At 51.7% G+C, this 15,507-nt stretch overlaps 1 protein-coding gene across 1 annotated transcript in view; it reads right to left on the bottom strand.

The window, feature by feature from the left end:
* The window catches only part of RASGRF1 (Ras protein specific guanine nucleotide releasing factor 1), a 105,368-nt gene that overhangs the window by 54,120 nt on the left and 35,741 nt on the right, over positions 1 to 15,507 (bottom strand). Inside the window, exons 5-9 of the mRNA XM_027089263.1 lie at positions 15,195 to 15,448; positions 7,503 to 7,582; positions 4,800 to 4,993; positions 4,199 to 4,308; positions 127 to 245 (exon numbers count right to left, since the gene is read on the bottom strand). Of these exons, the coding sequence (XP_026945064.1) occupies positions 127 to 245; positions 4,199 to 4,308; positions 4,800 to 4,993; positions 7,503 to 7,582; positions 15,195 to 15,448 (757 nt within the window). The remainder of the gene's footprint in view (positions 1 to 126; positions 246 to 4,198; positions 4,309 to 4,799; positions 4,994 to 7,502; positions 7,583 to 15,194; positions 15,449 to 15,507) is intronic.

Consider the following 15,507-nt stretch of genomic DNA (forward strand, 5'->3'; position numbering starts at 1 on the left):
CGATCACGCTCGCAGGTTTTGGCACGCAGCAGCCCAACCCACTGGTGGCGTCCTGAGTGCCGCGTGCCTCTCGCTGCTGGGGCCAGCCCGGTGGTGGGTGGGAGAGGCGGGGCGCACGGGCCATACCTTGTCTCACAAAGGTCTGGCTGGTGTCCAGGAGGATTTCACAGCCTTCAATGATCATGCGCTCGATGGCCAGGTTTTTCCGGATGTTCTCTGTCTCACTCACTTCGTCGTGCATTATCCTGTGGGGACAGGAAACGACAATCAGAGACAGGCTACCCTCACCTCCCAGGGTGGAGGGAATGCTGGGTCTCTGGCTAGACCCCGGGAGAAAGCCTGGATTCTCAGGTGGAACCTGTTGTCATGAAAGGGGAGAGAGCGCGCATCTCTTGAGTGCCCGCTGTGTGTGTGCACTTTACAGGCGTGATCTCATTTTATCCTCTGACAGCCCAAGGAGGCTGAGAAGCAGGTCTGTCTGATTTTAAAAAGTCTGAACCGGGGACTTCCCTGGTGGCGCAGTGGTTAAGACTCCACGCTCCCAAGGCAGAGGGTCCTGGGTTCGATCCCTAGTTGGGAAACTAGATCCCACATGCGTGCTGCAGCTAAGACCCAACCAAATAAATAAATAAATAAAATAAAAACTTTTTAAAAATTGGCACGTGATTACCAATAATGATTGTGAAGCTGAAATAAACTTGAAAAAAAAGTCTGGGGCTTCCCTGGTGGCGCAGTGGTTGAGGGTCCACCTGCCAATGCAGGGGGACACGGGTTCGTGCCCCGGTCCAGGAAGATCCCACATGCCACGGAGCGGCTGGGCCCGTGAGCCATGGCCGTTGAGCCTGCGCGTCCGGAGCCTGTGCTCCGCAACGGGAGAGGCCACAACAGTGAGAGGCCCGTGTACCGCAAAAAAAAAAAAAAAAGTCTGAACCACATGGAAGAGAGACAGCAGAACTGGAGGAAGATGGGAGTAGAGGGGACAACCTTTGTTCATTACCCTGCCCCTCATCCCACTATTGGCCTTATTTCCATCCAAAGTACGAACCAAGCTCATTCCTGCCTCGGGGCAATTAGTACTTGCTGTTTCTTCCCCCTACACACTCTTTAAAGGGTTGTTTCCTTAATGTTTGGGTTCTGGAATGGCTTATTTTTGGAGCACCTGGCAATCCAGCTGGCTCAGGGGAAGACTGACTTCAGTTTACTTCTATAGGCTCTGGCACGACCGGGAAGTAAGCAGGACACAGCTCACCCCTTCATCGGAGAATACAGACAACGTTTTGTCCTTGTTCTGACTGCTGCAACACCTCTCCTCTCCAGGAGGTGGCACTGTTTAACTGTTTTTGTTTTTGTTTTTGTTTTAAAGAGCGTTGGTGGGAAAAGGTAGGTGTGAACTGCCAACTTTGCTAAGACCCTGGATGGGTCTCCAGGAGTCTTAGGAAAGTAGTGAATCCTTTTTTTTTTTTTGGAGGGGTCTGGAAAAAGTACCCCACCTACTCTAAGGAAAGCACAAAGCCTCCTATTTGTCTGCTGATGCATGAAATTCCACAATTAAGACCACTAAGAGAGCTGATTAATGTGTGTGTGGCTTACAGAGTTCTCTCACAGTCATTATCCAGTTTAAACCCTCCAACAATGAGAGATGACACTGGTGGAGCTGGAGCTGTGATTACTGGAATCAACACGATGCTGAACAAATTACTCAACCCTTCTAATTCTTACTCTCCCCATCTGTAGACTGTTGGGGTGAGGATGGAAAATAATGCATTTCATGGGCTGACCTCATGCCTGGCACATGACAGGGGCTGGAATAAAGGGTGGTGATCATTGCCACTATCAGGGCTGCAAAAATGGTATTGTAAAAAAAACATAAGTGGTGTACTGTGACTCGTTATTTCTTCTGGGTATCAGACTGGGGCATCGAGATGCGGTCTCTGCCCTGGGAGCCACGGCTCTCCACCCACATGCCCCTCCTCCCACCCGGGCCCCAGCGATGCTCTTCTCAGAAGCCCAGGCCTTAGCCTTCCTCTGGAAAAGACATGGGACAGGGAGGCACCTTTCAGGGCATCTGCAGTTCCACGGATAGGGATTCATTTTTGGAAGTAGTCCAAGGCAATCAGGACCCTCTCTCTTGATGAGGGTGGGGACTTTGCTGAGGCTAGATTTGCTAAAATAGAAGGGGGTGATTCCAAAGTAGCAAAACTAGTTTTGCTGTTAGACATGGATAAACTTCAGCTGCTCAGGGTCAGTGGCCCCAGGCTGGGATTTGTGCTGGAGGGGCCGCCACTGCACGCGCAGCTGGGGGTGCTGGGCGGGGCTCCAGGAAGGCAGCCCGGGGTTCCGGGGCCTGAGGCTCCTGGGGGAACCAGAAGTGAGGACCTGGGTTATCAGTGAGCCCAGGAGTTAGGGGCTCCGGAGACAAAGTGGGACAAAGGCCAGAGGTAGGAGACAGCCAGTCCCGAGGGGAGAGGGGTGCAGGGTTCTGAGCACTGCCAGGGAGGGCTTGGTTGCTGGCTTCCTGTCAGGGCTGGAGTTTTCCTCAGGGCCCAGGGGAGGGCGCCAGGAGGAAGAAAGGGCCCTTGTCACGTGATGGGAAAACCCTTTTCTGTGCTGCTCGGGCTGGGTTCAGGGCCAGGTGCAGGTGATCAGGGGGACAAAAGAAAAGCAGGCTGTACACCCAGGACCCGGGGTGGGGGGGGGGAGGGGATTGGGGTGCTGCCTGCACACCTGCCTGCACTGGGACAGGGCATCCCGCGGTGTCGAGGAACTCACAGCCTCAAGGGGGTCCCAAGTCTTCTGCTTGGGGAAGAGTACGCAGGATCTGGCTCCCTGGGGCATGAGAGAACTGGGGTCCACGCCCCGTGATGCTTTTGTTTGTCTGCAATCACGCCCTGATTACATCTCCTCCCTAATCCTGCGCTCTGGGGCCTGTGCCCTGCCCTGGTCCTCCCTCTGTCCAGCTGGGAACCATGGCCTCACCGGCTGCCACTCGTTGGACTTGGGCAGCCTTTTAGGGCTCTGAGTGGCCGGCAGGGCCCCGGGCAGGGCTGAGGGCTGAACCCCACACCCTGCAGACCCATCCTCCTTTGCAGCTCCTGGCCTCCTATCTCTGACCACAAGGCCCCTCCTTACCTCTTGGCCTGCACCGGTGGAGGCCCCAGGCTCAGCCCTTGGTTCATACCTCATTCCCGCCTAATCTCACTCCCTTGGTGATCTCACCAGCCTTGTGACTCTAAACACCATCTCCGAGCTGACGATCGGGTATATCTTGGCTCCCTGAACTCCAGACTCAAACACCGACTCCCTTCTTGTCATTTCCACCGCTGTTGTCCATCTCAGGTCCAACACACCCCCAAGTAAAACTCCAACACGGCGAGGAAGACGCCCGCCTCCAAACCTGCCCCTCTGGCGCCTTCTCCATCTTGCACAACGGCAATGCATCCTTCTGGCTGCTTGGCAGAAAACTCTGGAATCACCCTCGACTCTCATTTTCTCTCTCTCTCCTCACCTCTCATCCATCAGAAACTCTTGGAGGTTCCACCTTCAGAAAACTCCAGAGTCCTCACCTCCACGGCCACCCCCTGGTGTGGCCGTGTCCCCTGTTGCCTGGACTGTGGCAGTGCCTCCCTCCAGTCCTTTAGCTCCTGCCCGTGCAGCGAGGAATTCCTTGGGCTTCGGGGAGTGAGGGAGGACAGGGGAGGGCCTTGACTAGGGGGGGTTGCGGCCTCTGACGGTAGCCCAACCACGGCCTGTCCCCCGACGGACACTGCCTGCTGCTGAACGGAGCCTGGGGCACATGAAAGCCCGACACCCAGGACCCCTGGGGCTCCTAAAGCCACCGGTTTTGACACACGGACACTGGAGAACCGAGGAAATGGGCAGAGAGTGCCTGCGAGTCCTGGGCAGATCCCTGACCTGGGAGATGGGCCCACTAAGTGCCCAGGGCCCTTCCTCGGACCCCATCTGTACCAGGGACAGCGTACACCGCATCCTATCTCACTGGGTGCCCACCTGGGCTGGAGCTGTAAACCCCTCAGACTGCTCCTGGGGACCCGGCTTCCAGGTGGGACAAGCTGTGGGTGCCCCCACCTCGGAATCCTAACCGGAGCACGAGCTTTTCCCATCTGGGGCTCGGCAAACCCCGGGTGGGGGCACCCTCAGCCGGGGCCTGCCCACCGGCTGGGACCCCAGCGGGGCTCACCTGGACAGCTCCTCCAGTTTGGACTTGGCGTAGTCCAGGCTGTTGCGCTCCACGTGCTCGTGAGGGGTGTGGGCCAGGAGCTCGTGCAGCGTCAGGATGTACCTGGGGATCTGCAGTGGGGAGAGGCGGGGACAGGGCCAGAGGGCCAGAGAGACAGAGGCAGGGCGAGAGAGACAGCGATGAAGCAAGAGAGAGATGGAGAGACAGAGCAGGGTAGACAGATGGGGGGGCAGGGTGGGCAGAGAAGGGGGCTCTCAGCTCCGAGGACCCCCATGAGCGGGGCTGAGGAAGGACACCCACTGCACTTCTGATCCCAGACTCTCAACTTGGAGGCTCTTCCAGGGTCTTGTCTGGGACGAGAGTCCAGAGCTTGAGGTTCTGCCCCGCAGAAGGCAGGACCTGGAGATGGACTCAGGACCAGGAGCTGCCCCTCACTTCCTGCACGGCCTCCCCCAGCCAGGGTCGGCGGAGGGTCCTAACCCCGTTCGTTCTCCAGGCCACCGGGGGTTTGCACGGCCGTGGCCCTCGGCACTCTGCGCCCCGGCCCCCAGTCGGCCGCAGCTCTCCCGCGCATGCGCCCTGGCAGACGGGGCGGGCACACCTGGAACATGGGGTAGGTGAGGAAGGTCTCCAGCGTCCTCTCCTCGCAGTCGGGCTTGGCCTCGTAGTGCTTCAGCAGCTTGTCGAAGTCGCGGTTCTGCTTGCAGTGCGCCAGGATCTGCAGGCTGTACTGGTGGTTGCGGACGAACTCCTGGTAGATGTTGAGCATGGGCAGCAGGATGTCGAACAGGTCGGCTGGAAGGAGGCGGGACTCAGCGGGCAGCGGGGGCGCCCTCGGCTCCCCTAGCCCCACCCGGGGAGGTCGGGGCGCGGCTCAAAGCCCCACCGGAGTCGTCGGAGATGACTCTGGCACCACTGCCCTCTCCTAGGCCAGACAGGGTGGCCCCAGGCATTGAGACCACAGCAGATTCACAGGTTTTTGAGATAGAGCCCTGTCTAGTCTGACACCTGTGTACCGGAGGTCAGAGAAAGGAGGTATAGAGGGTGTTGCGGTGTGTCCTCCGGAACCCCTGGTGGACCCAGGCACTTGCTCCCCAGCTGCCACCAGTGCGGGTGGCTCTCAGCTGGGTTCGCCCTTGCTGGGAACTGCTCTCAGCTGAAGGAAGCTGCCTTGCACAAGCTGGAGCCCAATGACAGGTCCAGGTCGGGGTGTGAAGGCCGGCCCCTGCCTCGATGGGGGACGTCCCTGAAGGGCCACCTCAGTTCCCGAGCTTCCCTGGGGTTGGCTGAGGCCCCTGTTGTAAATGCTTTGTAGTCCGCTCCCCCCAGTGCCCTGGCTCTGCCAGGCTGTTATGCTGAGGGGTCCCCAGGGGCCCCCCTCCCAGAGTGTCCCACCTGTGACTGTGACCTGTCAGAGGTCACGAGGTGAGTCAGGAGCTGGCCTGGAACCAGGCTTTCCAACTCCCCCATTCCAGCGCTTTCCACCCCATGATATGCTTTCCTGAGTCTCTGTCCCTTCACCTGTTGTCCCCTTTGTCCCTGTGTCCCTGTCCTTCCAGACCTCCCCAGTTCTGCAGCCCCTGGCTCAGTGAGGTGGACCCCCTGCTCAACCCTCCGTCTGTCTCAACCTCCTGGGTATCTAACATCCTGTCCTTCTAGCTCCCCAAAGCCCAAACCTGCCTTTCAACACTTGATGGGATGGGATGGACCCTCTAAAACCTCTGCTTAGTAACCCCATTAAAAAGAAAGACAATGCAACTAGAAATGATCATACAAAGTGAAGTAAGTCAGAAAGAGGAGACAAATACCATATGATATCACTTATATGTGGAATCTAAAACACGACACAAATGAACTTATCTACGAAACAGAAACAGACTCACAGACATAGAGAACAGAATTCTGGTTGCCAAGGGGGAGGGGACGTGGGGGAGGGATGAAGGGGGGTTGGGGTCAGCAGATGTAAGCTTTTGTATATAGAACGGATAGACAACAAGGTCCTACTGTATAGCACAGAGAACTATATTCAGTATCCTATGATAAACCGTAATGGAAAAGAATATTAAAAAAAAGAATATATATATGTATAACTGAATCACTTTGCTCTGCAGCAGAAATTAACACAACATTGTAAATCAACCACACTTCAATAAAATAAAATTTAAAAAAAAGAAAGACAAGCTTTCCTTGGAACAAACTCTAAGTGGGAGCTCTTATGTTGGGCATCCAACTACCCAGTGGACAACCTCTTTAGCTGTATGACTACAGAAAGTGCAGCCTGTGTCTTTCTAGGGCTGCTTCTTATTTTGACCTTGGAGAAAAACAAAATGGTGCCACTGCCCCTGGAAGTCTCCTGGCCCGTGGGCAGAGGAGCCTTTTCAGCCTCAGCTGTCCTTTCACCTCCCTGAGCCTGTTCCCTCGACCCCAGAGTGGAAGTGACACCAACACTCACCTTTTCCTATTGAATTAAGTGAAAGGAAGATGGTACCCAGTGTGGGAGGGGCGGGATGTGGGACACACTCCTGTACATCACTCCCAGGAGTGAGGGCTTGGAGAGCAAGGTGACGATGTGTACACGGTGGGGAGTCCATCCCCATTGTTTCAGTAATTCTACTTCTGGGCACCTGTCTCAGGGGAATGCTCTCTAACATGGAGACAACTTCACACGCAGGGATGATTATTTTTAGTAGCAAAAAGGTAGAACAACTTTAAGAGTCGACGAAGGGAGATGGCTACACAGATGGTGGCAGACTCACGGGGCACTGGAACATTATACAGCCATCAAAAAGCATACTTTCAGCTTGAGAAAACACTTATGCAATTATGTTAAGTAAAAAAAAAGAAAAACCCACAGCAAGATTCAAATTCTATATTCAGTATGTTTGCAATTATGTAAAATGGAAAAAAAAAAACAACCCCAAGATCTATGCATAGGAAAAAAAATTGGAAGGAAACACACCGGAGTGTTTACAGTAGTTATCTTTGGGAAGCAGAAACGTTGATATTTTTAAATGTTTCCTACTTTTCTGGATTCTCAGATGGGTACCTATATATTATTTTTAAAAGGGAAAAGCAGATAAGAAACTAAAAATATATCACTTCCTCCTAGAAATGTAGCTTTTGCCAACTTCTCTTTCCTCTTCTGCTCCCTCTGAGGGATTCTGTGAGTTTTTAAGGGGCCGCTCTGTTACATTCGGGAAGGACAAAAGTACCACCAGCCAGGAGGTGTGGCCCCTGCACAGGGACTTCTCAGGTGGGGATGGGGGCGGAGGGGCAGGAGACCTCTGCCAGGGCTGCTACTCACCGAGGACCAGAGTGGGCCAGCTGGAGATGCGGGCCTTCAGGCCTTGGTAGAAGATCTGGTGCAAAAACATGATGGTCTCGCTGGAAGAGAAAGCACAGGGTAAGCTCCGGCCAGGAGTTCCTCTCCTTCCAGGTGTCCCCTCCCCCAAAGTTCAGTAGAGCTGAGGGGCCCCAGGGGAGAGGGCAGGGGCTGTCACTGCCTGTGGGACTATAGCAGCAAACCTTCTCAGGTGAGACCCCATGAGAAACCCCATCAGTGGGATGGACCCTACAGTCTACGGGGCCTAACGCAAAACAAACACGCCGGCCCCTGGTTAACCAATGATTAGGAATTTCAGGATGGTGACAGCAGAGCCTCAAATTAAGCACGGTTTTTCTAAGCATGCAGTGAAATGCCCGTGAAGCCGGCCGAGGAGGGGGCACTGCGGCTGCTGGCTTCCCTGGCCCCCTCAAGTCCCCACTGGCTCTGTCATTGGGTGCTGTCCCCTCTCCCAGGAGTTTGTGTCCTGAAGGCAAACCCCCATCCTGGGGTCTCACACTCTCAGGACAAGGGCAGGGAGTGGAAGGCGCTGGGTGGGCGCAGAGATGCCCCTGAGCTGTGAGACACAGGAAGCCAATGGGGGCCTGGGAGGCACAGGGCTCCCTGACCCCAGAGGACTTTGAAATGCCCTGAGCACCCCACTCTGCAGAGAAAACAGGGTGGGTGGGGAGAAAAAGAGTGTGAAAAAGAAAAGAAGGGAGGGCTGCAAGAGAGAAAGGGGTGAGGGAGGTGAGAGGTGGTGGTGGGGAGAGAGAACAGAACACGGCACCTACGGCTGAAGAGCAGAGCCTATAACTCCATCACACCCGCAGGATGTGCAGAAGGGCTGGAACCGGTAGGGCCTTTAACAAGTATCTAAGTAGCAGAAACACTCCCGAGTTCTCATTCCTGAGAGTGGTCCTCTCATTACCGTGAATTAACTGTCATCTCCCTAAAGTCCCAAAAGAACAGGCCCCCCCAGGTGTGGTGACACCGTGATTTCTGGACTAGGGGCCCCGCCTGATGGCTGAAGTCATTTGCAGTTTTCAGGTAACAAGTCTGTGACAGATTCACCCTTGACAGGGCTGGTTTCTTCCTGTCTGTGGCCCCTGAACTAGTTACTGAATAGATAAACATGTACTGTACCAATGTGAAGAACTTTAGTCGTCCACATGGGAAGACCCTTAGAAAAATTCAAAAGAGACCCGTCCAGGGGTGCGTGAAAGTGCACAGAAGGGAGAACGTGGGCCCTGATGCGGGGCAGGGTGGAGGTAGGAGGACTTTCAGGGGTTCCTGGGGAGCTGAGAGGCTCTGGATGCCCCCGAGCACCGGCCACAGCAAGACTCAGGGCCCCGTTCCCGGGCAGCTCCCACAGACGGCTGCAGGATGCGCTGTGCGGGATTCACGGCATGGACTTGTAGGGTAGCACGTTAGGAACATCATAAGCTGGGACTATAAAAATATAATAGATGAAGCCTCCGTTTTTTTTTTTTTGTTTTTTTTTTTTTTTTTTTTTTGCGGTACGCGGGCCTCTCACTGTTGTGGCCTCTCCAGTTGCGGAGCACAGGCTCTGGACGTGCAGGCCCAGCGGCCATGGCTCACGGGCCCAGCCACTCCGCAGCATATGGGATCTTCCCGGACCGGGGCACGAACCCATGTCCCCTGCATCAGCAGGCGGACTCTCAACCACTACACCACCAGGGAAGCCCGAAGCCTCCGTTTTTAAAGTACTATAAACCGTGAGGATTTCACTTGTCATCCTACTACGCAGAAACGACCACTGTTACCTAGCTGATAAGAAAAAAATAATCTCATTTTGATTCGATTTGCTTTACAAAATCATTGTGAGTGGGTTGGTTGAACATTTCTCCTTTGTATTGGCCATTTGAATTGCTTCTTTGGGGAACTGCCAAGTCATGTCCATTTACTAGTTTCACTTTTATTAATTTAAAATAACTCTCCATATTAAGCGTATAATCTTAACACATACATTGCAGATATTATTTTGCTCAGCTATTTGCCCAACGATTTGTGTTTGGTGTTTTTGGAAGGTTTTCCATTTTGCCCTGTGAGATTTTCTTTCTGTGTTTTTGCTTCAGGCATCATGTCTTTTCCCACTCTTAGACTGCATGCACACTCACCTATATTTTATTTTACTCTTTCATTTTTACACATAAATACTTACCTAGAGTTTACTTTGGTGTAGGATGTGAGTCAGGGATATAAACGTTAATCTTTCTTTCAGTTTGTAGCCAATTGCCCCATTTTATTTATCAGATACTGCAGCTGCTTCCACTGCTTTGCTAAGCTGCCTTTTTGTTACTAAATTCTCATACATGCGTAAGTCTGTTTCTGGACTCTGTATTTTATTTTGATGGACTACTGGCCTGTTCTGGCAATAGTCTCACGCTGTTTTCATTACTTTTAATATATTTATGGGCCTATAATACATTTTAATTAATGTAGGAAATGTTTCTTTCATTGTTTTTTTCAGAACATTATTATCTATTTACATGCATTTTACTCCTTCAGTTGAACATTAAAATCACTCTGCTAGGCTGCACTTCGATTGGAATTATATTGAGTGTATAGCATGATTTGGCTGAAATGACGTCTTTACGACATGGAATCTTGCCATATAGAATACTGGCCCACTTTCTGTTTCTGTACAGCCTGTAAGCTTAGAAGGACTTTTTATAATTTTAAACGGTTGAAAAAAAATCCAAAGAATATTTTACGATAAGTAAAAATTAGATGAAATTCACACTTTAGTGTCCATAAGTCAAGGTTTATTGGAACACAGCAACACCCATTCATTTAGGATTGCCAAGACCACCTAGTTTTGACAGAGACCCTCTGGCCCACAAGGCCTAAAATATTTACTATCTGACCCTTGACAGAAGAAGTTTGCTGATCCCTAGTCTATGTGAATGTTGTCCCTGAGTTGTGCAGCGCACAGCCGGGGCAACTATATTCTATGGCCCCGCACACTTATAGTCCAGCAGGGAATCTATGCACAGAAGAAATCATTATTTAAGTGCCATGAATGCTACAAAAGGGGCAGCATGGGGGCCCTGGAAGCACACAACAAGGGAACATAAGCCAGCGGTGACAAGGGGCATGGGGGTGGTCAGGGACATCCAAGGAAAGACATGAAAAAAAGAGTAGGAGACAGCTGTCATAAGGAAAATAGGAACGACAGTAGGGTGGGAAGAATTCTAGGGAGAGGAAGTGACTTGTCTGCTTCGGGAAGTGCTCATTTTGCCTGGTTCCCTTCTTGAGCCCAGAAAGGAGTGTGACTTGCCCAAGGCTGGTCCTAGGTACACAGGGCTTGGCCCGTGGAGGGCAGAACCAGGCCTCTTCACTCCAGCCTCACCCTGTGCCTGTCCCTCCTCACTCCCCAGGCCATGCAGACAAGATGAATCGATGGCAACACACGCCCCCACTGAGCCTCATCATTCTTCTCCACCCAGGACTCCAGGCAACCACTGCCAGTCAATCAGAGCGGGCATCAAGATGGAAACCATCTGTCCCCCAGGCGGGATGCCTCTCATCACGGGGCAATGCCTGTGGCTCCCAGCACACGTTGCTGGGCATGGTTTTTATTAAAGGGAAAGAGCCCAAGAGTATATGCTCATTGTTTCAGTTAAACATAACCTGGTGCACACGTTTACTTCAAAGATTCCCCCCGCAGCATTCAGGAAGCACACAATTAACCCCCTCCCCAGCTCGGCAGCGTCCTCCGTGAACCTGCCAACCTGGACAGAGGCCTCTCTCTTCTCAAGGACTTCTTTTAAAGAACGCCAGCAAATGAAATCACCAAATTGGCATCAGGTGTCTAATGTGGCTGTACATTTCAGCCTAAATGCAAATCCAAGGGAAAGCTATGTGCAGAAATGCCTTCTAGTGAGTGGGCTGGCAGCCTCCGCCCTTGACCTGTGACACATACAGACTCTGCGCTGTGGTCCGAGGCAGGGAGACCTGGACGGTTCATGTCCCGGATCCGGCCTCCACAGCACCTACACGGTAAGAGGGAAGGCTGGGCTCACGTACAATCAAAAGTTCTCGACAGTGCAGGCGTGGGCAGGAGTACATGCTGAGACCTGGGCTGTGATGAGCAGGCATGGGGGTAAGGAGGATGGGGGTCGGTGAAGATTCCAGCCCATTATTTAACAGGGCAGCAGGGGGGAAGCACAGGCCTTCACATAAAACAGAACTGGGTTAAAATCACAGCCCACCCGAACCCTGAGCACACCCCGTCACCTCTCTGATCTCTGGTACCAGCCTCATGGGGCCTCTCTGAGGATTGGAAATTACGTAGGCCAAGTGCTTACAGAGAGCCTGGCACCAAGCAGGTCCCACAAAACACCATCTTAACGTGGTGAGTGTCGTCCAAAACATTCAGTCACGCAAAGTGCTGTGCAGGGTTGCTATACAGTTAATGAAAAAAAAATTTCAGCCGTTCTTTGTGCTCACAAAAAGCACAGAGGTTAAGACAGTGAAGCTTACACTCTTGTGTACCCAGTGGATCATATAGTGAGGGGTGAATGATTAGAAGGCAGTAATTTTCTAGCTCTTCCTGCCCCACCCTGGGCCCCGGGGGAAGGAAAGAATTTCAACCTGCTCCCGATGGAGAACAGGGGCCAGGGGGTGGAGAGAAGCCAGTCGCCTCAGATTGGCATCCATTGATAGGATCATTGGTTCTTCTTACTTAATATTGTAAGAAAATACGGTAAAACATATTTGATTAATTTTCAATGTTGAACCAACCTTGCATTCCTGGGATAAATTCCACTTGGTCATGATGTATTATCCTTTTCATATATTTCTGGATTCGATTTTATAATATTTTGCATCTATGATCAGAGCAATAGGGGTCTGTAGTGTTCTTTCCCCATAATGTCTTTTTCTGATTTCGGTATTAGAGTCATGCTGGCCTCACAGAATGAGTTGAGAAGTGCTCCCTCCACATTAGATTTGAATTCAGTTTCTCACAGGGTGCATCATAGTGAAGCTTTCTTGTTGTACTAATGTCTAGCTCTTATGAGCACTTGGGCTATGCTGGGCTCTGTACTAGATGCTTACGTGAGCTCTCATCTGATTCTCCAACACCTACAAGAGGCAGGTCCCATTCCCTGGTCAGTGTTTCCGAGGACCGCTAGAGTCCATATTCTGGAGGCCTTAAAGATTGATCAGGCTGGGGTTATTTTGACCAGGATCAATGAGACTGCTAAGATGGGAAACAGTCAACCTTGGGCACATTGTGGAAAAGGAGAAACAGGCCTTGCAGGGGCTTAGAAGGACACCAGCAAAAGAGGGGACTTTCTTCCCTCCTGTTTATTCTGTTAAAGGCATCTGATCTGATCCATGCAGTGACTAACAGACAAAAATATAAAACCACGTTGTGATTTTCTTCAAACAACTTTTGAACACATTCTGTGAGTTGGTATGAATACTCTTAACCAAAGATTACAGGTGAAAAGAATTCCATTGAATGCAGTGTAACAAAATTATGCAAAGATTAAATAAATACAAAAGGGGACCTTTATCTCTTAGTGGTTATGATAAACGGTCACCAAAAGTTTGCAACTGTGGCCTAAAGTGCAAGGAAAGCACAAACAACCTAGAACTATTACAATGCTTCCTGAAGTATTTCTCAGGCAGGTCCGTGGCCGAGCCTCCAATACAGGCAGCCCCCTGCGGTTATCTCAAGCCTCTCATTTCTGTGTGCTCTGGGACCTGCAGCAGCAGCTGCACCTACAGACTTGCTGGAAATGCAATCCCTATGCTCTACTCCAGATCTACAGATTGAGAAGCTCGGGGTGAGGCCCAGCGTTCACGTTTGAGAAGCTGTGACTCCAGCTGAGCTGTCCAGAGTTTATTCAGGAAGAAACAAGTTCTTCACACTTTTCAGCCAAATTCCAGGTCATTGAGTTTAAAAGACCCAACTGTAGTTTCTGGAGAAAATCTTACCTGACTTCACAAAACAATAATACCTATTTTCTTTGTTTTAATAAAGAAATCAAAGCATTTATTTACTCTCTAAAAACTGTGTTTGAAATGTATATTAAAAAGCAACCTTGGGCTTCCCTGCTGGCGCAGTGGTTGAGAGTCCGCCTGCCGATGCAGGGGACACGGGTTCATGCCCCGGTCCGGGAAGATCCCACATGCCGCAGAGCGGCTGGGCCCGTGGGCCATGGCCGCTGATCCTGTGCGTCTGGAGCCTGTGCTCCGCAACGGGAGAGGCCACAACAGTGAGAGGCCCGCATACCGCCAAAAAAAAAAAAAAAAGCAACCTTGTAAGGCCCAGTGATTCAGTTTCTAGAAGGTCTAATGAGGCTAAAAGCCACTCCCCTCCCCCTGCTCCCCACCCCCACCACGTCCCCATACTCCGACACCTCATCCACATCCATGGTGTCAGCATCCCAATGTCCCTGTCCTTGTCCTTCTCCCAGTGACTTTCAGCATCTCCGGCTCAACCTCTCAGAATCAGACCCACGTCCACTGCCTCTACCCCATCTCCTTCCGGGTGTCCCACAGGTCCCTAAACTCGTCACAGCACACTGGCAGGTAAAGGGGAAGAGCAGGGCACAGGGGAGGTGACCCTGGGTCCCAAACACCTCTGCAGAGGGCGTGGATGAGGGCCAGCTGCAATTAGTGAAATGACTGGAATGATGGATACTTTAAAAGAAATGCCGCTGAATGAACAACCTGGAGCACACAGTGATTTACTTTAATTCCTGATCGAGAATCATTTGTAAATAGCACTCTGTTGATAGGTTTTCATATTTGTTGCTTTTACCTAGTTTACCCAATTTTCATGCCTACCAAAAAGCTCATTTAAACCATTTCCTAAGACTTTTAAAAAGAGGTTGACAGCAGAAGGGCAGCCATCAGCTCAGCCTTGCTTTCGTAAGATATGTGGGTAGTGTGATACACAGCCCCACGCTAAGGGGACTCAGGATTCTAAAAATTTAGACCTGGCTTCTAGACCGTTACGACGATGATATGAAGGTAGAAGAACGGAACCCATGTGGTTTTCTGTAGCTTGATTTATAACTTGTGAACATTTAAACCAGGGTTTCTCAACCTTGGCACGATTATTTTTGGTGGAAGAATGCTCTGCTGTGGGAGACTGCTCTGCGCACGGTAGGATGTTCAGCAGCTTCCCTGACTTCTACCCGCCCGATGCCAGTTGCAAACCCTCCCCTGCAGCCCCGCCAAGTTTTGACAATCAAAAATGTCTCCCGTATATACACTAATATGTATAAAATGGATAACTAATAAAAACCTGCTGTATAAAAAAATAAACAAAATAAAATTAAAAAAAAATTTGCCTCCCAGGGATTGCCAGCCATGGATCCTCCTTGATCCTTCTGAAGCAAAAAATAAATTAAAAAAAAAACATGTCTCCCAGCATTGCCCCAGTTGAACCACTAGTTTAGACATATACTACGTGGGCCTCTGTCTGTATTCCCGCCTGCAGTAGCTGGGACACTGGCTTCTCGTCATGGGACCTCGGGCAGCTTCCTTCCTCTCTGGGTCTCAGTTTCCTCCTCTGCATTTGGCGGGGACTAGTCAAGGGCTCGTGTCCAAGTTCAGTGCCGGCTAGGCTCCCTCTTCCCGCCCCAGCCAAGGGCTCCGGGAGGGGGCGCTGAGCTTCAGGGTGCTCACCTGTTCAGGAAGATGCTGCTGACGTCGTCGTGCGTGATGGGAGGCTTCTTGGAGCTGGCGGCCATCCGCAGGGGGCGCAGGAAGTTGTTGACAAGGATGTGCAGCTGCTGCACGTACTCGGCCTCGGCCTCCAGCATGCTGAACACCACCTGGTTCCTCTTCCGCATGCTGTCGGCGTGCGGCGACCGGATGTAGTCCTGGATGATGGTCTTCCACTTGCGCCGGCACAGCCAGCCCCGCAGGAAGCTCTGCACCTGGGCGCCGAGACCAGCGGGAGGGTCTCCCGTTAGCCTCAGCGGCTCTGGTCCTTCCA

Source organism: Aethalodelphis obliquidens, unplaced genomic scaffold (assembly GCF_003676395.1).
Source record: "Aethalodelphis obliquidens isolate GAN/ISIS:26980383/991018 unplaced genomic scaffold, ASM367639v1 scaffold65, whole genome shotgun sequence".
NCBI lineage: Eukaryota > Metazoa > Chordata > Mammalia > Artiodactyla > Delphinidae > Aethalodelphis > Aethalodelphis obliquidens.